General features: G+C 45.6%; 2 protein-coding genes across 2 annotated transcripts in view; one reads left to right on the forward strand and one right to left on the reverse strand.

Moving 5' to 3' along the window:
* On the forward strand, positions 1–21,858 carry LOC149362876 (mitochondrial 2-oxoglutarate/malate carrier protein). The gene is made up of 10 exons (XM_089573295.1): positions 1–159; positions 2,515–2,576; positions 3,615–3,705; positions 8,377–8,457; positions 9,674–9,796; positions 10,979–11,069; positions 11,286–11,376; positions 14,568–14,667; positions 15,773–15,824; positions 21,429–21,858. Exons 1-10 carry the CDS (start codon positions 89–91, stop codon positions 21,606–21,608), a joined length of 942 nt encoding a protein of 313 aa, XP_089429421.1. The 5' UTR covers positions 1–88; the 3' UTR covers positions 21,609–21,858.
* The window catches only part of LOC149362877 (uncharacterized), a 9,957-nt gene continuing 8,329 nt past the window's right edge, over positions 21,006–22,633 (reverse strand). The window contains exon 6 of the mRNA XM_089573296.1: positions 21,006–21,815. The gene's annotated coding sequence lies outside the window, so the exon portion shown is untranslated. The remainder of the gene's footprint in view (positions 21,816–22,633) is intronic.

Below are 22,633 nucleotides of genomic sequence, written 5' to 3' on the forward strand. Positions count from 1 at the left end.
TCGGTTTGCGGGCGTCGTCCGCAATCGGCGACCTTCAGCGGTCAGGGGCGCACTATAATTTGGCACTTGCACGGCCACCAGCGGAATCATGTCAGCGCAGACAGCCCCCGCAAAGACAATACCGAAACCCGTGCGGTTTCTGTTCGGTGGTTCTGCCGGGTAAGTCCCGAAAATGTCGATGTTAGAGAGATAGCTCGCTGGCGCATTGCGTCCACTAGACAGCCGGCCGGTCGGCCTGTCTCCTGTAAGCCGACACTTCCCGATACTGTCGGCCTTCTGCGCTATCAGAGCGGTGCAGATGCGTCCGATGTTCTGGGGCTGAGTACATTTTAAAAGAAAATGCTACGGCTGAATCGAGAACGCTCGAAACTATTGATGTAAGGGACACACGCGCGTACGACTACCTGTACACGCTCCGACCGTTGAACCCGCGCTTGACACCTATTGACATAGCGAAGAGATACAGCGTGGGAGAGACGGGTAAAGAGAGAGGGCACAGTGAGAGACGCTTCGCTGTCCCAACAACTATAGCACAAAATGCCACTTTACCAATGACACTTTGGGATTGATGCGGTTAACATATCGCGCACAACTTTGTGGGCGCATGTTCTGTTGGTACGCCCGTACCTTGTAGTGAGTTCACGATTCGTAGTATGCGTGCTGAGTCCCCACCGTCGATCGCGCGTGTAAGGAGCTTCTGATCCGCGCCAAATTATATGCAGATAGCAGAAGCGCGTTGCGCTGCTTTTGCTTGTGCACAGAGCGTGCACACATGCATACGTGGCTGCTAAATGTTTAAGAGCGGTGGATTTCAGTGGCTCGATGCTTGCTATAGGTGCGAAGGCGAACGTGCGCTACACTGACACAACCTGTATATGATAGCTCTATATCACAGCTGCTATAGTGTGATGCCAGCATTTGCATTAATTTGTTTTACAGTTAATGTATATGTTAAATATGAATTATTCTCTAGCGGCCATATGTGTAATCACACACACACCATGTCTGTTCCCGATCCAGCGACTGTTATAACTTGTCCAGAGAATACATCGTTTTTGTCACTGCGAATTGGCACACATCAATTCCTATAAAACAGCATATGTAACACATGCACTCTGTCCCATTTATAGATGTATCAAACAAAATTATATCCCTAATGGATAAGCGCAAGCACATGCTTCCAAATTGCATAGTCGTTACATCCGCGGCGGCCGAATCTCGATGGAGGCGAAATTCTAGGGGCCCGTGTACTGTGCGATGTCAGTGCACGTTGAAGAACCCCAGGTGGTCGAAATTTCCGGAGCCCTTCACTATGGCGTCCCTCATAGCCTGAGTTGCTTTGGGACGTTAAACCCCAATAAACCAAACCAAACAAAAAAAGTGGGTGTAGTGTGTCATACTGTGTCCACTCAGCTTATATGATGCCTCTCTGCCCCTCATAAAGAAATCCAATTGGATGAAGAGACAAACACTCGGTAGCTCAGTGAGTGAACTTCACGAGTGTATTAACTGTCAGGTTTAGGTTTCAGGTTTAAGAAACCTTGGTTGGTTGGTTTATGGGGTTTAACGTCCCAAAGCGACTAAGGCTATGAGAGACGCCGTAGTGGAGGGCTCCGGAAATTTCGACCACCTGGGGTTCTTTAACGTGCACTGACATCGCACAGTACACGGGCCTCTAGAATTTCTCCTCCAAAGAAATTCAACCACCGCGGCCGGGATCGAACCAGCGTCTTTCGGGTCAGCAGCCGAGCACCATAACCACTTTACGTCCCAAAGCGACTCAGGCTATGAGGGACGCCGCAGTGAAGGACTCCGGAAATTTCGACCACCTGGGGTTCTTTAACGTGCGCTGACATCGCACAGTACACGGGCCTCTAGAATTTCTCCTCCAAAGAAATTCAACCACCGCGGCCGGGATCGAACCTGCGTCTTTGAGGCCAGCAGCTGATCACCATAACCACTGAGCCAACACGGCGGCATTAACTGTCACATACATACAGCTGCTGCATCAGAACACACCACGCAGTGCAACATGCAGTTTCAGCGAGACTAACATGGAGCGGTCTGTGTTATGTAGGGAAAATATGAAGGATTCAAGCCTTTTTGCACAAGTAAACCAAAGGCATTTCTAAGCATATGTAATTATAGTACCACCTAATTTCCGCTATGTAATTCTGACTGGCATGCCCAATATCATTGTGACCATGATTGTACATGTCACATGCATATTCCCCTAATAGCTGTCGCGGCGGCTCAGTAGTTATGGTGCTTGGCTGCTGACCCGAAAGACGCGGGTTCGATCCCGGCTGCGGCGGCTGAATTTCGATGGAGGCGAAATTCTATAGGCCCGTGTGCTGTGCGATGTCAGTGCACGTTGAAGAACCCCAGGTGGTCGAAATTTCCGGAGTCCTTCACTACGGCGTCCCTCATAGCCTGAGTCGCTGTGGCACGTTAAACCCCCGTAAACTAAGCCAGCATCTTCCACTAAGCAGTGCTGACTGTGGCTCTTTGCAGGATGGCAGCCACACTGTTCGTGCAGCCACTGGACCTGATCAAGAACCGCATGCAGTTGAGTGGCAAGTATACACCGACCGCTTTGTACACGTAGGAACGTAGGGCATCCGCTTGCAGGTGCAGCTGGCTATTGGTAACGAATGCTTCGTAGTAGCCCTTGAGTTTAACATAAACAATGCAGACATGAACGTATTAGACAGGTTGTGTGGCATTTTTGCAGCACGTGCCACTAGATGCAGGACCAAATGAAGGAACATCTTCTTTTCCTTCGCATAGTTTGCAAGAAGACCGCAAAGATTACCACACTAGCTCCAAATTACATTTCTTCTCTAGTCAAATTCTAGTACATGCCATATTTGGCATGCTGATAAAGATATCTTTTCATAATGTGTTGGTTTTCAAGGGCCTTCAGTTGCTTACTGCCCAAACACTGAGTTTGGAGCAGATAGAACGAGAAACTTCACTCTCTCCCGGGTGTTGAGTAAATGACATTAAAAGAGTCACTGAATGCACAGATGTTGTCCTGTAGTGAACAGCAGCACAACTCCAGTGTGCCTAGCTGTTGGTTTCATGTGTCCAGCTGATAAGTCCAGTTCCCGAAACATCAGCCAGCATATTTTCAAACATGAAGGCACATAATCAGTTATTGAAATAGAAAAAAATGAGTGTGAACACACACTATCAGTGTATGTATCCTTTACATATCCTTTACACCTTCTACGCAAACTCTTGATTCAGTGGACTTGACAACTGAGTGCACATGACCAGTAGCATAATATACATCAGTCGTACTGGTGGGGAGACTAATTGGCTGCAGTGCTGTAAAGGGCAGCATATGTATGTGCTTGTAGATTTCCTGCAATGGCATGCAGCAAGCTCGGTGGCTACTCCTAGACCAAAGTGACATTCCCAGCTGAGCATCTAGCACCAGCAGGGATTCTCTCTCTGCAGTACTTCTGGCTCCATGAGCTCAATTGACACTGCAGTGGTATCAGAAATGCAGAACCATGTTAGCATGCACGCTACAGCTTTGCATGCACTAAAGAAATGACTGTGATGTGGTGATTTGTTGACTGTCGTCGTCACTGTGTTGACTGCAGGCGAGGGTGGCAAGTCCAAAGAGCACAAAACAAGCCTGCATGCCATCCGCAGTGTCATCCAGAAGGAAGGGATCCGAGGAATGTATGCCGGGTAAGACAGCTTGTCGCAGTGATTAGCATCCATAGTGGTATTACCCCAACCACCAAGGAAAAAAAAAGAAAAAAAGAAGATGCCATAGAGCATTGCACGTGGTTGAAAAGTGAACTTAAATGGCGAAGCTTATTTACTGAGCCAGGGTTACATGTTCAAGCAAAAGAGGTAATGGGGGTTGCGTTGAGTTTAATGCAATATTATTAACAATGTTTGGATTTTTACTGAATAGAAGTGTTGTGTCAAAACTTGCTTACTAATCCTTTTGTCTATGCCAGAAGTTAGAGGGACACCTTATATCCACGAAAAACCCTTATTGTCATGCACCTTTAGTAGAGAGCCTGACATTGAATGGTTCAGTCTACACTGGTATACTATGTGGATTGCACTGTGAAGCCATCAGTCACAGGGTGCTTGACCAGGGTCTGAAGTGATTCACATACTTCACAGAGTCAGCAGCCTGCAGTCTTGTGTTATGAATACATGCGCAAACTGTGCGCTTACAGCACATCTTGTATCTCAACTGGCCAATGAGCGTAATTACTCATGCTTTGTTAGTAAGTCATACCACAGTGACGTCAATGTCACCACTAATTAAAGGTGCACTGAAGAGGAATCTGATCTCGCCTTTTTGCCGCGGGAACTCAATCTACACGTTCCGAGCATTCTTAGAAACTTCGACTTATTGCTCTGTGTGGCCGATTTCTCTAATTAAATCGAATTAACGTCCGGCTCCCGCCTTTATATCTGAATTTTCCCTCGTACGGTGGGCGGAGTCGACCAACGCATGGGGTGCCTTTCAGCCAGCTCCGTGGAGGCTTTGCTTTCGCTTTATGTTGTTTTTTAGGTGTCCGTGAATAAATAGTTTCATTCGCAGATAATATAGCCGCAAAATAAGCCTGCAGAAATAAAAATACGCACGGACTATTTGCTTCTGCGGATTACTACGTATTACTCCGCCGATGGCAGAGCGGCAAGCCGCCACGGGACTGGGTGAAAGGCACTCCGCGCGTTGGTCGACTCCGCCCACCGTACGAGGGAGAATTAAAAAAAAAAGGCGGTAGCCGGACGTTAATTCGATTTAATTGGGGAAATCGGCCACACAGGGCAGTAAATCGCAGTTTCTAAGAAAGCTCGGAACGTGTAGATCGAGTTCCCGCGGCAAAAAGACGAGTTCAGATTCCTCTTCAGTGCACCTTTAAGGAGCACTGAAACATATACTCTACTGTTAAAGTCCCCCAAAAGTCATATTGCACACATTTTTATGGTTATTACCCACAAGCCAAGTAGTGCATGACGAGACAGACATGGGCAAGCAGTTACTTAAAACCGCCTATGTACAGGCATGGCCAAAATATTAGGGTGCACACTCTGTACAGAAGATATAATGGTTTCTTGGATTCATATGCAAATGTAGCAGTGGCATGTGCTATCGTATCTGTAAAGTACTTCCTTATATTTTCACCAGGTAAGGCGTGAGCAGAGTTTGATCATTGAAGCGTGGTCCACAATATTATGGCCGGGACTGTACATGGCCAGTAACAAGAGGTCGTAGCAGACAGCTCTGAATCCCACTGCTGCACATATAACCTTTACCCTGCATAAATGACTGGAAAGGCTGCCTGAAGGCTTCTTTCTTTTTGGTGATCCATGTTTTTATGAGCCACGTTTAGAGAGCATCAGCATCAGTGTAGTCACGAATAGCTGAAAAATTTTGTTCTGTTGCGCTCATTACGCTGTAGCTGTTGTGTATTTCTTTTCATGGTTTTTCTGCTGTAATCACTCCCTACTCCATATGGATGAATGTAGTTGGGTCACTTTGTAAACTGAAGCACAGCATGTTCCTGCGGTAATTTTGGTTTTCAACAAACGATCAGCATTCCTTGTAAATTTCTCGCTCTTGTCAAGTGAGGACATAATTTGTTCCGAGCCCCAGCAGTGTAAGTTGTGGCACCGTTATGCATGCGCACAGCTGAGGTGGGAATGAGCTTGTAAATTTTTGGCTGGGTTTCCTTGCCATCTGTACAGTAGTTTCCTGGTATTAAAGAACTGGGGTCAAGGCTGGGCATGGTTCCTCAACTTGCACCAGTATGAGTAGATCTAAACTGCGGACAGCTTGGCACCTGGTCATAAAATAGGCAGCCACTACAGACCATTGCTCACTTTACCCTTTACAGTGTTCACTTTGTTCAAGTCATAGCACGAGGAAAAAAAACATATTTCTGTCTTTTTTCAAAATAGTTTCCTGGGCCTTTCACGATGAACAAAGTAGCATGCAGATAAAACTGTGGACAAAGGAAGAGAGATGGACACTGTCAAGCGCTGAATTTCAGAGCTTCTAGTATCTGTCCCCCTTTGTTTTGTGCGCACTGTTTCATTCTTTTGTCTTTCTGTTAGCCCTAACTGTGAGATGCTCGAGGAGGTCGAGCTGGAAAGGAGATTCTCAGATAAACAGCACAAAACTAGCTGGCAAGAACCCTGCATACACTGAGAATCATACAATTGGCTCATTCTTTTTTTATTTGCTAAGATTATTTTGCATTAAAGTATTATTCCAAAATAGGACCTTTTGTGGCCATTTTTGAGTGACTCTAAGCGTGTCATTTCACACACCAGTTTTTCACATATGTTGCAGGGGTGGCTTATGTGACTTGGCACGGAATTCATTTGCATTGTTTTTTTCCTATCTGTGCGAAAACCTAAAGAAAAATAAATAGCTCACACTTATTCGTGCTTATGTGCTGCGAAACACAATCTGCATTCTTGGGGGCTCTACATATGTCTGCCCGAGTTTCACTGCATGCTAATGGCCAGTTTTTTAGTTGTGCATGTACAGCCAGCAAATGTGAGTATTCAGACACGGCAGATCAGTCCTCAAGTTAGGCACCCTGTTGCTGTAAGCAGTGCGTCATAATTTTTCTCTGCTCATTTTGCGTCAGACATCCAAAGTGCAGTATTAACATCCGTGTTGTGTACGGGCATCTGTTCATTTTAAGGCAGTCAGTACGACTGCAGCAGGTGCCTTTGCCTTTTTCTTTAAATTAGTACGTCCATTTTGTAGACGGATTGTATCAGCCTCGTGAGAAGACAAGAATGGTTGCCATTCATTTCTGTAATCTTGCTTACATCTTCTGTTCATGCTAACTCAATGTGCATCGACAAACACTACAGCCAACTGGTTCTAGAGGCACGGTTAATATTTCACTGGGGTTTTCCTCTTGAACTCATCCAAAGAAATGGCCACAGAGGCAGAGCGAGGCCCGCCCCTAGTGTGTTTGTATCAGTCAGGCTGGAAATCAATCTGTACAAGGCCCTGAGCCTGACCTTGTTAGTATCGCGTACCTCCGCCTTTCTCTGAGCGTGTCTTATCTGCGTGTTTCAGTCTCTGCCTCCTCACCACAGCGTGTTAAAGAGACACTCGAAAGGGGGCAAGTCCCAGACTATTTATCCAGACGAGCTGTTGTGCAATCTGGCGGGCAGAAAAAATAAGCAAAAGCTGGAGATAAGGAGCAGATATGCTGGCACAGGCAGGCCCGATTCACTTGTGGGCAGTGATAACACCTGTCCTTGTAATCTAGGAAGAGTACAATCAGTGTGAATCAGCAACTTGAAGGGCAAAACAGAAGTTGATTAAGATGTGTTGCACTATGCTAGGTTGTCTAACATCTCTTGGATTTTGCATTCTTGACTCACTAGTTGGTAATCCCAGCTGTGTAGTCATGGAAAATATGTGACAAAAAATAGGGTTTTAATGTATTTAAACCGAGTATACGTGCGAAAGCATGTGTTTAGCCTGATTGGCTCATGGTTTTGCTTTGCTGGATCGTTGGCGACAATATTAGACTCGGGTTAAGCTTCGATCGAGGTTAAGCTGATCTGATCTATTTGTGCCGCAGATGGAAGTTGATAACGATGTGCAATGCACAGCACGAGAGTGTGTTGCAGTTTAACACTAGGCGTGATCGGTTGCAGCGATCGCATAGTGCTCTCGAGCAGTGGCCAGCAAAGCCGATCGGTTCGGGCCTCTGCGCGTTCGAATCCCAGTTGCGGCAATATGTATTTAATTTATTTATTTATTCAATGTCAAGGCTGCAGCGACGAATTGGCTTTTGCAGCTTTGGTCATGAAGTAGAGTGTTTCTCTAAAAGGTTATAAATGAAAAGAAAAACTACAGAAAATGTTCACTACATTCGAATGGGAGCATAAGCACAGATTTGTGCTGCATAGAAGACGACGGTGAGCAAGCAGTGCCGCAGGACGGAGCAGATGGAAGGTGATGACAATGCTCTCCAATGCATAGCGCGAGAGTGCGATGCAGTTTAACACGAGGCGTGTTGGCTGCGGCGATAGCCTAGTGGTCTCGCTGAGCGGCCCTTAAATGAGATTTGTTCGTGCAGCCATGGGTTCGACTCCCAGTGATGGGTATTGATTCAATTTCTTTTTTTTCATGGTTTGACCTCTAACTCGGCTGAAGGTCAAATTTACGTGGTCCGCGATTGAAGTCCGAGGTGCCGTAGTGAAGCTTTCATTTCAAAACGCGACTCTTTCTGTCTTCTCAGAGCCTTGATGAGATCTCAGTTGTGCATACACCTGTTGTGCTCGTGCTCTTGCTTAACAGTGAGGAATGTAAGAGAGCATTAGTGAGCGCTTATGCAATAAATGTGTTTGCAGGCTGTCAGCTGGTCTGTTACGCCAGGCATCCTACACCACTGTTCGTATGGGGGTGTACACATCCCTCTTTGAAACCTTCAGGTATGTATTTTGCCATGCATTGATGTTGTGAATTTTTGTGTGCCCTTCCTGATGATGCAAGCTTAATTGTGCTCTGCACACAGTACTGTACACCATAACATTAGAATCTCGCATTATTCACTGCATCGCCAGCTTCTGTGCTGAGAGTTGCCTTCAGGCACGTGAGAGGCACCATCCAATCTGTCAGGGGTAGTATTATTCTGCATTATGGGAAATGGATTTCAGCTGTCCTCCCTTGCTGTGACTTCTTCAACATAATTACTTTTTATGTTACTGCTTTATTTTGCCTTTGATCTTGCCACTGAGTTGTGATATGGCTGTAATGGAGATTCCTTGCAAGTAACCTAAATTTTAGTGCATTCCTGCACTTAAAGCTCCTAGGTAGAAAACATCATGATTTCTCTCAGTGGTGAAGCAAGCCAACAATGCATGTTTCCTAACGGTTTAGAACAACTAGCCTAGTCGATTTCTGAACCTTGTATGTGTTATCTTTTGTGTGAAGCTTAACTGCAGGAGAAAAACAATAGTTTTGTACTGAATGACATGACAGCTTTACTTTGCTACATCCATTCTCTGTTAATGTAAAGGCACTCACTAAACAGTTGAGATCCCAGTGCACATTTTGCATTGTTTACAAGGGTATGCGGTTTTTTTATTGGCTGGCTAAAAAGTAACTGTGTTTTTGATCTGCGCTTCCTTTTGCAGCCACATGAACCAAGTAAGAAAGCAGCTTTGTTTGTTCATATATGCAGATTAATTCTTCGCCTCAGTGTGCTGACTGCATTCAGCAGAGTGCCTGTGGTTGTGAGCATTGTTTGTTTGTGTTGTTTCTTTTTTTTTGTTCATATTTGCAGGGAGAGAACCTTCAGCTGGTGCGTAGTGTATTTTAAAATTAGGCTGTAATCTTTCTGATTGAACACGGGACATGCAAGTGGTTCTGTTGAAATATTGTTGGGGGTTTTTGTTCGTGAAATTTTCTGTTCAGCCATTACTGCCAACAAGCACACCAACCTCACAAAACAGGGGTCAGTCGTGCTTTTATAGGTTGCTTGTGTTAAGATGTTTAGCGCCCGGGACTAATCTTATCATGCTGAGAGCAGAGTGATCAGCAGATGTTATACTAAATAAGGAGATTTTCACCTTCCTCTGGGTACCTTTAGCAGTGGTTAGCTCTTTCAGTGAGCACACACATTGCCTCTTCACGTCATGGTTACAGTTCTGAAGGCAAGCCCCCTGGCTTCTTGATGAAGGCATCCATCGGCATGGTGGCAGGTGCCGTAGGGGCCTTCTGTGGCACACCTGCTGAGATCTCTCTCATCCGAATGACTGCTGACGGAAGGTATGCATAAAGCTTACTCTCTATCGGCTTTCAAGCTTCAAGCTTTGCTCGTGCCAAGAGCAGATACAGAAACTGCCGCACCCTCTGTGTATCTGCGGGCTATGCATACCCTTAATTTGTTCTCAGCCCACTCCATTTCTCGACTCATGACAACTGCACCTCACGACATGCATGCTTTGCCACTGCTCACTTGTTTTACAGTTGGTAACATCTTGCCAAGCAGTACAGCCTACGATAACAGATACAGTGATGAGGCAGGACTGTAACACTCCCTTTTTGCTGCCTGAATGGTGCTTTGTGCCCACTTTTGGAATCCGGTACCCAATTTGAAAATTTTGTTAGTGCCACTAAAATGATACAAACCGGCATATTGCCTAGTTAGGAACAATTAGCATTTGGTCCATTTTGTGCGGCTAGTCCGAGTTGTGTGAAAGACCATGCTGAAGGCCACGGATAAGTATCTTCCTATTTTCCCTACAACATTTGCCAGAAAATGAGACACGAGGAATTGTCGGACGCTGGTTGGAAGTCACTCATTCGCGCCCCCCCCCCCCCCCCCCCTTTTTTTCATAGAGGTTGCTCACAGCGAATCTAAAATTTTTGGACTGGAAAGCAATGGCTTCCGAGAATATGTTCTCTGCGTAGCAATGAGTATAGGCGCGTAAATGGTATGTTGCATATTCACGACATCGGGCAGTAGAGGGATACCATGTGTTTACCAAAAAATGTCGCCGAAACATATTGAAATGAAAATGAAAATTGGTTTTGACGAAAGGAAATGAGGCAGTAATTGTCTCACATATCTCAGTGGACGCCCGAAGTGCTTTGCAAGGGGGGGGGGGGGATAAAGGATAGGGTGAAAGAAGAAAGGAAGAAACAGGTGCCGTAGTGGAAGTCTCCAGAATAATTTCGACCACTTGGGGATCTTTAGCGTGCACTAATATGGCACAGCACAGCCTTTTGAGTTTTGCCTCTATTGAAATGTGGCCGCTGTGGTCGGGTTCGAACCCGGGAACTCCGGCTCAGTAGACGGAGCGCCTTAACCACTGAGTCACCACAGCGGGTCTTGCATGTTGTTCAGGGTATAAAGTAAATTAGACCGATCCAGAGCATCACGTAAAATGGCTTTGGCCGACAAGTGCAGCAAGAGGTGTGACATTGCTTGCCTTTTTCAACTCACAGGTTACCACCGGCGGAGCGTAGGAACTACAAGAACGTGTTCGACGCGCTGATCCGGATGACAAAGGAGGAAGGAGTTCTCACACTGTGGAGGGTATGCACAGCACTGGGAGGTGCCACTAGTTATTCAGCCATTGATAGTGAACAGCAAAAAAAAAAAGAAAGACCTTGCGAGAGGATTGTTGAGCCTTGAAAAGCTGTGTACATTTGGGTCTGCAGTGCACCTGACTGTGTTAGCAGGCACTCCATGCATGGAGGTCACATCTGAGGCAGGTCCATTCATCCTCACATCCTCTCCCTCCCTTCGCAGGGCTGTGTGCCAACCATTGGTCGAGCCATGGTTGTGAATGCTGCCCAACTGGCCTCATATTCTCAAGCCAAGCAGCTGCTCCTGAACTCGGGTGAGCTGCCCACTGAAGATGCCTGTATGGTAGTGCCTGTGCTGCATCATTGCACTGCACTGCACACTTGTTTTGTCATCTGATTCAACAAGCTACATGCCGACCCAAGCCAGATGTGTTTGACTGTAAAGTTAGGGTTTGGTTGAATCCTAGCACTACTGTCCTTTTTGCGATCTACCGGTTGAAGTCGCTGTGCTGCTTATTTTCAGTTGCAGTCTGGTTACCCTGTAGTTGCAGTGGAACTGTTAAAGGGAGACTGAAGCACTTTTTTTGAAAATCCGGCTGGCAGCGGCGACCTATAGTTTTTCATGCTGTATGCTCGAATATCGCATCCAAATAAGGCAAAAACAAGCGCGAATTGACTTTTTTTAGCAGAAATATGCGGCCTGTGCCGCGGGGCACGCCGCGCAGCGCGCCGCCGCCCGTGATTGGTCAAGCGAGGTCGTGACGTCATTTTGAGGACTGGAGAAGCTACCGATGCGGATCCAGCGCTGCGCTGAGTGCAGATCGCAGCTTTCCGTGGCGTTGTAATAGCGAATATGGCGACTATTTTTTTACTGACCTCCAAAGGAAAGGATACTACAGTTTGTTCATACCATGTATCACCTGAAAGCAAAAAAGACACGAGCAAAAAATTCTACGCCTAGCACAAGCATACGCTAGCGTGAAAGACACGCACGCAGATCATGCGTAAAAGGTGCCAGCACAACCTCGGCTGGTATTCTCGGAAAGGAAGGGGTGCGAACAATACTCAAGTCAATTACCACCACCGGACGCCTCCTGGCTCCCCGAAAGAGCGTCATCCTAAAGAAAAGGCCCAAAGCGCTGTGTACAAAAAATCCTATTCTCACTACCCGGCGTAGGTTGGGGCAAGAAAGTATTTCAAGGAAACGATGAAGCAGCACAAAGCTGATGTCAAAATTAGCGAAGCGCAGTGGCCAAGCACTGCGAGGCATGTGACCACAGGATATTGAAGGAATCATTGTGCGCTGGAAACCAAGCTAGATACGCGCACAAGGCTGCTGCTTCACTCGTGGCGCGTTCAGCAGATGCCAGAAAATATTAATCGCTGCCTCGGAAACGTTCGCCCTTCCTAGATTTGCAGTTTAGGTTCAGTGAAGTAGTGGCCAACTATATGTGTGTTTAAAAGCCAAGCTAGCTGCCACTCGTTCGCTGCCACAACTTGAAGAAGAAACCGACTAAGGTTGCGAGACATGATGTTTTTTTGCAAAAACTTGATTGGCATTCATTTCTCTGTTAAATTTGCATCCGAAGTCAGAACGTCGAACGCTTTCATTTTAATCGCTTAGATACGATTAAACGAGATGCCGCATATGAAGAGCTTCAATGCTTGCTTTGCTTTATTGTGTTTTGCTTTGCTTGCTTGCTTGGACACGTCGAACCGAGTACAAAATCACTAACCGAGCCTTGCTGAGCACGCCTCAGGTGGTCTGGCCGCACCTATAAGCTGAGAAGAGCAACACATGCTTGAGCATCTATTAGGTTTCTGCAGGGGCGTGTTTCTAGTGAGCATATTTCTGCTTTTAGAAGATGCGCTTCTTTGAAATGGTGACACGCCTCTCATGCGCGAGGAAATGAAAGGAACTGCGTCATGGTTCAGCTGCGACCGAAATCTCCAGAGATCACATTAGGGACAAGCTCTGCATGTAGCCGGTCTCACGAAAGTGCTTCGAGCAGAGTACGCTTGCTTTGGTCGGCTTGAATTCTTCGTCAAAGCAGCGAGCGCTTGCGCTGCGAGCGTATGATCTTGCGGAAAACAGTGGAAGATGACACAGTCGCGGGCGTAGTTGTTCGTGGACACGAAAGCAGAGTAGTACCTCATGTTGAATCTGATTCTCAAGGTCGGCTGACACGCTTTGTACGTCACAACGCACGCAGACGAGGAACAACGCATGCAGCACGAGAAACAACGCGCGCTGAAAGCTCTCTCGGGTGCGCCGAAGTATCTCCGGCTCCTCAACGTGATGTCACGTTGGCCGACATGGACGAGGTTTCCCTCTCCGCTGTTCTCCTCTCCTGCGGTCGCGCGCGGCGCGGGAGATTTAAACATCGCGTTTTTAATTGGTGATTTCGCCACTGTTCTGGCCAAAATCGAAAAAATAATTTCACAGACGTGATCAGCAATGACACTACTTCAAAACCCTAAAAAGTTAGCTAATTCGAAAACCGCCTCAGTCTCCCTTTAAAGAGAGGCAGGCGGCACTCTTTTCTGTTTCGGCATAAACGGGGACCTGTACATCAGTGATCAGTGTCATGGCTCAGAGTCACTGTCACGTGCAGTGGCATGAGTCACATTGGCTGCAAGCTGTTTTGTTGTGCTGGTCTCTGTGAAAGGAATTAGCTATGTTGAAAGGAAATTATTGAATTTGCTTTCAAATATTGCAGCTTACCATTAGTAGCCGTTCTGTGCATCTGCCCCGGTTAAGTATAGCACATAGTTGTGCTTTTCGGGGAAATTCGCCTTCAGAGCAGGTATATAGTAAACTGTAGTTGAACTATGTTGCTGCGACCTAAGGTGCACTTTGTACATGTATGGCACTGACTTTTAGGTTCTTGCACACAAAGCGGACTTTACTATGTAGCATCATGGGAAGTGCTGGATATATCAGTGCTGCAGGGAACAACAAGACCTCTGTAATGCCTGCGTGGGTGAACTTGTACTGTATCCTGTGAAACAGATTTTTGGAAAAACACGACTGCAGTGTGTGATCCGATGCTTCAGCACTGTAGGTACAGTCTTTGTCAAAAGTATACAGCCCAGGGGTTCTGCTTCTGAGCCCTGCAACACAGCTCCTCTTACATACTGAGGCACCCTAATCTCATGAAGGCGGCAGGAACTTAAGTCCTCAACCTCCCAAGCTTAGTACTATCAAGTGTACTAAAGAGACCTGCTACACGGCTTGGAAGAAAACCTTTTGGGCTGCATATTTTTGACAAAGACTGTACATCATCACACCGTAATGCCTCTTTGGAGCAACGTTTCGTAATGCTTTGGCAGCAACTAGAAATTGCCCAGTTGGGAGGAGCCATAACCGATTTCACCCTCTTGTTAGAGGGCTGTATGAGTACCTTACTTTTCGAGTTGGGTACATGGACTGGGTCCTGGTAGGATTAGCTACCACCAGCTCACCAGTACAACGAAAAGCACTGTCGCGTCATCTCTGGTGCAGGGTACTTCCGGGACAACATCATGTGCCACTTTGCAGCCAGCATGATCAGCGGTCTCATCACCACGGCAGCCTCCATGCCCGTGGACATCGCAAAGACCAGGTGCGCCCCCTTCTGTGCACGTTTTCTCTTTTTTTGCTGACTGCAGCTGCACCTAGAGAGCATTCTGTTCGCGAAATTTCCTTCCGAACTAAATCGTCAATCCAGGGAACACCTTTAGGTCATTGCTTGTCTCTCATATTTCGCTCAGTTTAAAGACTCAGCCCACTTACCGTAAGCTGCACCTGGGGAGCGTTCTGTTCACAAAATTTTCTTCTCAACTAAAAGTTTATCGTCAAACCAGGGAAGACCTTTGGTTCATCACTTTTCTCTCATATGCCACTCGCTTGAAAGACTTGACTCACTTACCATACCTCAAACGCGCCTTGAGTGTTGCAGTGCAGTCGTATACAGCATGATGCATACAGGGTTTAAACGTACTCCGAGGACAAATCAAAGTTAGCCTCTATAAATTAACCATCACTTTTGAACGACAAGGACACTGCCTTCACTGAAAACGGAGCCCTTATTAGCTAGAAGAGGTTAAAAAATGAAATGCAGGTGTCACCACTACCTTCCTTTTTCACAAACTGCAGTGCCTCAGGACAGGTTTTTTGGGGGGGTGGATTCCTGAGGCTAGGACACTCCCCAATGATGATTATGGAGCCCCTTCTGGTCTTGACGACTTGAGTTTGAATCAAGTCGCGGCAAAATTTTAAATCTAATTTTCCCGGCAGTAGTACGTCTTCTCGGCCAGAAAAAGATGAGAAAAGCCAGTAAAGTACAAGGAATCAATTTTTACTGAGTACAAAAGTTGGATAGAGGCATCCTCAGCATCTCTTTAGCATGGCCTCTTTACCAGTGCGCGTCAGAGAGGAGCGTGCACAGAAGACTCGCTAGCTGGACATTAAAGGAAGACCTTAACTGAATGTGTGTGCTACTGGCAGCAAAAACAAACTTGCCACATGGTATACTCATGGTAGCTTATGCCCGCTGGTGTAATCCAGGTAATCGGAGCACCATTTTTACATACCCGGAGTCTATTTTCCAAAGCACTGAAGTTCCACAGGCGATAAAAAAAAAGCGCCAGCACTCAGAGCCTTGTCACCGCTCTTCTTCTAAGCGTGCTTGTGCAGTAACACTGATGTCATGCTTGTTTCCATTCCAGGATCCAGAACATGAAAACTATTGACGGCAAACCAGAGTACAGGGGTGCCATTGTGAGTATATTCCCTTTGTGCGTCCGATCCAACTGCTTTTGGCCAAACTTGTTTCTGCCATGATTTTCAGAACCATGCGCTTCTTCAGCGCTGAGGAATGGTTTTTCTTAGCACCCAAAAGACTGATTTAGCTAGAATGTTAATTAAATTTTGATCATGACCCCCACCAATTTTCGTAAAAGACTGCCGAAAATCAACGTTTGAAAATCCAGAAATTTCATTTTTACAACTTTCTAGATCTGTAACGAATATTGCATTCAAAATTTAGCAAACTTCACCTGCTTAGAGCCTAATACAGACAAAGTTAATGCCTTAAAGTTGGCTCTGCCTTCCACTGTCATTTTATGCATAAGACATTTATGGAACTCTAGTGAGTGAAGTTGGTTTTCCACAGTATAGTTTTCGTCTACTTTAATTGCCATAACATGTGCAGCGTACAAAACTGGAAACGTTTCCTTGTTTTTTAGCTATGCAATTGTAAGGCAAAACTTCTTGATTTTGGAGCTCTGCATTCTCTGTTATTTGTCACGAAATATTGGAGCAAAGCTTCAAAATTCTGCTTCCGTCAGTAGTTCAAATTCGATTTGTCATGTTAAATTCAAGAGGCTTCACCCAAACCAGTGCATCAGCATGTCTAAAGCAGGTTTTGATGAGGAGCATTATATTGGTAAGCAGTGGAAAAGGAGTCGCTGTGATTTCACAGTTCACACTGCTAAGCTATTTGCTTGACAATACTTATCGCAATGCAAACCTCAAAGTAGAAAGGACAAGTGTACATGTGTGTCCCAACCAACATTATGGATTTGTCCGTGTTGCACTGTCCGGATAGGCTTTGACGCACTGTGCTTCAACTGGCATTCAGCCAGGTTGGTCTCTAATGGAGATTACATTTTGGCAGTTTGATGTTCACTCATTCTGGCACCTATCACTGCTGAGATCACAACCTTTGTCAGCTTAATAGCTGTAACGTATATTTGTAATAAGGGAGTAATTATTCAATGGCATCCACCAGAGCGCAGCCATACGGCTACAAAGGAAAGCTATACAGCTTTCTCAGAAACTTCGGAGTTAAAGAAAAATTCGTCCTGGTCCGGGGTGCGAACCCAGGACCACCGCTACACCGGAGCAGTCGCTCTACCAATTGAGCTAACCAGGACGGCAAGCTTATGGTAGGGCGAGAGCGAATTGATCAATAACTCGAAGTGGGAACAGTGTTGGTCAAATGTTTTAGGGGAATCCCCCAAGGTGGAGTAGATTTGTAATAAGGGAGTAATTACTCATTGGCATCCACCCGAGCATCCACTGTTCCCACTTCGAGTTATTGATCAATTCGCTCTCGCCCTACCATAAGCTTGCCGTCCTGGTTAGCTCAATTGGTAGAGCGACTGCTCCGGTGTAGCAGTCGGTGGTCCTGGGTTCGAACCCCGGACCAGGACGAATTTTTCTTTAACTCCGAAGTTTCTGAGAAAGCTGTATAGCTTTCCTTTGTAGCCGTATGGCTACGCTCTGGTGGATGCCATTGAGTAATTACTCCCTTATTACAAATCTACTCCACCTTGGGGGATTCCCCTAAAACATTTGACCAACGTATATTTGTTCGTATAACTAAACCTTCCCGCAAACCAAGCGTCACTGAGCGGTATTGTCAACAACAGTTTAATGGCAGCAAAAATAATATGGCACAGTACACATACAATGTGCTAGCAAAAGTCACAGTGAACACCAAGTGCATGAAAATAGTAACCGTTCAACCATACAGCCACAAGAAAGTTTCCCAGTGAAATAAAAAAAAAAACACCTTATCGGCGGCGTTGTCAGCGTAGAATGCTTTGGTGCTAAAGAGTAACTGAACACACTGAGCTGCTAGCCGTGATGGAGACTTATTTTTTCTTTGGCGTTGGAAACAGACATTCATACATTTGGTGTAAAAAGATGGCTGTAGTGTGAAGCTGCTGTAACTAGCGCATTTCAAGTCAGATATGATTTAGTAAAGTACACACGGTTGTTAATAATGGTCTGTTTGAATTGAAGCTTTTGTCCCATCAATATCAAGTGCATTACCCGTAATTTGAACAAAATTAGAATTTCGAGAATCAGCAGTATAATACCACGTGGGCGACTGCAACGGAATATTTCAGTGAAGGGTTTGAGATTCAACATGTCCAGTGTAGAGAAGGCTCTTGAGATGGTCCGATTAGAGTGGTCTAGTGAGGAAGCAGTACGCTGCACCCCTATTATGACAAATCCCTGAGGGTTGCAGTTCCACACGCAGGAAAAGCTTCACGGTAGTGATAGGTGGCAACCAGAAATGACAATCTGCTGCTGAAAATCTCATGCTGTGCACCTGCTTGTAGAGAGAAACAGTTAACAAAAACAAAAATCTGCATCCTGAGTTATCAGAGCTATCACTGAGATTGAAGACATTAGTAATGAACTGAACAAAATGGAACATGGTCGACGCTCTTGGAAGGAGACTTGCAGGGCAGACACATATGCAGGCTTAGCACGTGAGGTCAATATTGTGGGCTTTCACAGTCCAAGGTAAGACACTTAAAGCGTTTTCTTTGGCTAGGTCAACATTCAGCAACACTTAGTGCTATAAAATGAGCACTTCATGCAGCTTCTGTGCAGGAGTAAGTTGACTTTGCAAAACGTTTAGCGGCAGTGCACAAGATTTCATTGTCTCTAAAATCTCTAAAGGATGACACCAACAAACTGCCCATACCCACCTTCTAAAAAGTGCCAGAAAAACAAACAGCTTGCACTTGCAACGGTTAATAATAAACATAAACAATGCAGCACAGGCAGACAAATATACCAACTGTATATTCAACACCTAGGCAACAGTATATACTATAAAACAACAATGTGGATTAGTCACAGTTCAACATTAGTGCACAGAGGTTATTTCCACAAGAGTTGGACACAACACCGAGCAACACAGGCAGGAATATTGCATTCACTTTGGTCGTCTTATCAGGAAGAGGCTGTTCACTGCAACAGCTCTCCAATGCCTGTGGGCTCTCTTGCACAAGAGTGTGAAGAAGGAACCAGGCTATAAAGGCATGAAGTAGCTTCTGTGGCTACGCAAGGTTTTCTGCCTCTGCTCGGAGTGCTTACTTTTTAACCCTCCCTGACTTTAATAAGAAATAAGAAGCCTACAAATAAACTCTTGTAGTGTTGCAGACCAGGATAGCAACAAGTTCTCAGCTCAAGACAGACTTGCGCGCTGAGCACTAGAAGACTAGGACTGGTCTTTTGCGAAGCTAAAACTGGTTTGCAGTCCTCTTTGATGGTTAATTAGATAGTTAAACATTAAACATGAATGTAAATCAAACCGATGCCATGAAATTCTCCTGATGGGTAACAGTATAAATTGAGCTGTATACGCTTGTACAAAATGGCGCAAACAAAATCTGAAACACTTGTCACCGAGCACATTAGTTTCGGTGCTTTTAGATGGCAACGAAAGAAAAGTGCTCATGCACAGAGCTTTGTGCCTCGATGCAACACTGTGCAAAGGAGATGCTATGCCACTTCTGTTTGTACACAGTGCACTGGAACAAAAAATGCATTCCTCATCTCATCAGTACTGCCTATCAAATGCGGCTGCATGCTATCACGGCAGACGCACCTTGGCATTGATGTGGCCGTATTTTCGTGAATTTCATTCACCCCCCCCCCCCCCCCCCCCCCCCCCCCCCCAAAAAAAAAACAATCTCCAGACGCGAAAGAGCAAGAATGGTATAGTAGGAATGTGAAAGACGCTTGTACTGTAAAACATACAAGTCCTTGCAGAAGAGGCAGCTGCAATGCATTGGCAGTTATCACTCGCATGTAATTCATCCCTGCCGCACGCCAATGACAGTTCAGCACAAAGGGGCAGCGACAGGTATTGCATCTAACTATCACCTTGACCTTTGCTGCATTGCTGCAGCTGCGGTATCTAAATGTCGAAAGACGCTTGCAACCTGTTGCTTTCCGTTTGATAAAGTCCGATAGAGGCGACATTCTGCATTGTATTAGCTAGTGTATCAGTGCCAAGTTGTGCATCAGCTATTGCCTTCAACAGCTGCGGAAACTCTAAGAACACAAATCTTAGCAGGGGCACACATGCAGGCCCTTCATGCATATCTAATGGCACACTGCTCTTGAAAAGGCTGCAGAAATGCACAGTTAGCAGTGTCTTGCATGCAAACACACACACAGCTTGTGTGACTGTAGTTGCAAACTTTGGCGGTCACATGTGTGGTTGCAAATTTCCTCAGCCCTTTTATATACAGGATGTTTCATTTAAGACTTTACACAATATTTGAAAATAGTCTTTTAAAAAGAGCGCTTTTTTTCGGTATAGCATTGTCACGGTGTAGTACATCAGAATACAGCTAAGATGTGCTAACTAGCAGGCTGGTTAACTAATACTGAATAGTTAACTTTTTAACCATTACTGTTAGGCTCCTTATGTACTGAAAGGCACGTAGTCCACTGTAAGTAATATCCATACCAGTTTTTAGAATTTCGAAAACGCGGTTACCCTCGGCGCTGTGGCTCTAAGAATGTTGGCTACATCGCGCAAAAATACATGCACTTTCGCGAAGCAACCTCTGCAGTGTTAAGTAACTTGCCGAAATAGCCAAAATTTGTTGGGTCACAGCGCCGAGCGTAACAGAGTTTTCAAAATTCTAAAAACTGATATGGATATTACTTGCAGTGGGATACACACCTCTGAATAATTAAGGAGCCTAACAGTAATAGAGTTAAAACTTTTAAATATTTGTTCTCACGTCTTAGTTGTATTTTGATGTACTACACCGTGACAGTGTTATGCCCAAAAAAGTGCTCTCTTAACTCGACAAGCCTATTTTTAAAAACTGAGTAGTCTTAGGTGAAACACCCTGTAGTATATGCACCATTACCACAGACCGCAAGGCAGCAAAGAAGGCATTCGGGCGGGAGTTCACTTGCTTTTTAAAAACACCAAAGGCTGCATGAGGGAATTCCTGCAGAGTTCACGCCACAGTTGTTCATTGGCAAAATCTGTCTTAAAAAAAATAAAATAAAAATCCTCCACTGTATTATTAGTCATTGTTATCTGAGATGCCTGAGTGGGTTGGTACAGCCATAACTATTATTCATAGTCTCAGTGGAAGGTGAAAGTCTGGAGGTTGCGTTTCTTTCTCCTGCACAAACACAGTCTTTAACTCTGGGTTAAGATGTGAGTGATGGTCATTTGTGCTTCAGTAACTAGCAATTGTTACCCTGAGCATGTCTCATTCTGTCTGCACATGCTTTTTGGAGGAGCAGACTGAGTTTTCATCTAGTTTAACTTTTTGTTACAAAGTTGTTTAAAGAAAGAAAAAGAACAGGTGAGGTGATCTAGGAAATGTGAACCAGTGCCCAGGGAACTGGCACCTAATGTCCTCATGCTCTGCTGCACCTGTACAGACTTTTGCAGCACCACCTTGGTTTTTTTGACGACTAACCTAACAACTGCAGCCATTTTTGAAAGGGAAGCCAGCCCACTGGTGCTCACATCACAGAGCACTTCTCGTGGGCACACAGTTGCTTACGGTGCCGGCTGATCTGCCGTCCCATCTCTCGTAGGACGTGCTGACCAAGGTGGTTCGCAACGAGGGCTTCTTCAGCCTGTGGAAGGGCTTCACGCCCTACTACGCCCGGCTGGGTCCACACACGGTGCTCACGTTCATCTTCCTGGAGCAGATGAACAAGTTCTACTACCGCGTCATTCTCGGAGACACCTCTGGAACGCGGGGTGGACTCTGAGAGACTCGTTGCCTTATCCCTTCACTGCATCACCACCTGTCTTTCGTCCGAGCCGGCCAGCGGTAGTCCCTTCCGAGTGTTCGTGCACGCAGAGTCCACTGCCGACAAGGGAGGGGTACTGGCACTCTCCTCTGTGTGTTCTGTTCATAGAGTCGTCTTGTGTGGGCCAGCAGGGCCTTGGTGCATTTTTTTTGGTTCGTCGGTTGGCTGTTGGAAAGAGAATAAAATATACGCTGCTTCTTACGTTCAACAGGTGTGGGATGACTCTTTGTAAGTAGTCACATCATCATAGGTGGGTCTTACGTTCAACAGGTGTGGGATGACTCTTTGTAAGTAGTCACATCATCATAGGTGGGTCTTACGTTCAACAAGTGTGGGATGACTCTTTGTAAGTAGTCACATCATCACAGGTGGGTCTTACGTTCAACAGGTGTGGGATGACTCTTTGTAAGCAGTCACATCATCATAGGTGGGTCTTACGTTCAACAGGTGTGGGATGACTCTTTGTAAGTAGTCACATCATCACAGGTGGGCCAGGGCCAGTATTTGCATGGCTGCGCTCTGTTATCAATATCACTTGCAAGGACAACCTATGTTCAGATAGACTGCGCATGCATCAATTTCTCCACATTTTTTTAAATTCATCGAGTCTACATGCACCTATTTCTACAAAGGGTGAACGTGAGCACCGACTCATAGGCCTCAGACTTGCGCCAATTGGCAAAGGGTCGCCTTCAAGGTGAAAACAGCCTGACCACAAGATGGGATGTTGTGTGCTGCCCTTGCACATTCATTTCAAGACATAAAACTATAGTTAGTGGTCAGACTGAGAATTGAGTAAATGTAGAGGTGTGCTAGTATTCAAAACTGCACTTTATTCAAATACCACAGATGTTAAGAAATTTTTTACTCAACTTGTGACAAAACATCATGACTTATCCAAACACCAGTATCTTGTACCTGCAACGTGAGCTGGCTAGCTATTTTGTCACAGAACTGACTGCCAGCATGCAACAAAAGCTAGC

This window comes from Amblyomma mixtum, chromosome 2 (assembly GCF_055824585.1).
Source record: "Amblyomma mixtum isolate Tamu chromosome 2, ASM5582458v1, whole genome shotgun sequence".
In the NCBI taxonomy this organism is placed as follows: domain Eukaryota; kingdom Metazoa; phylum Arthropoda; class Arachnida; order Ixodida; family Ixodidae; genus Amblyomma; species Amblyomma mixtum.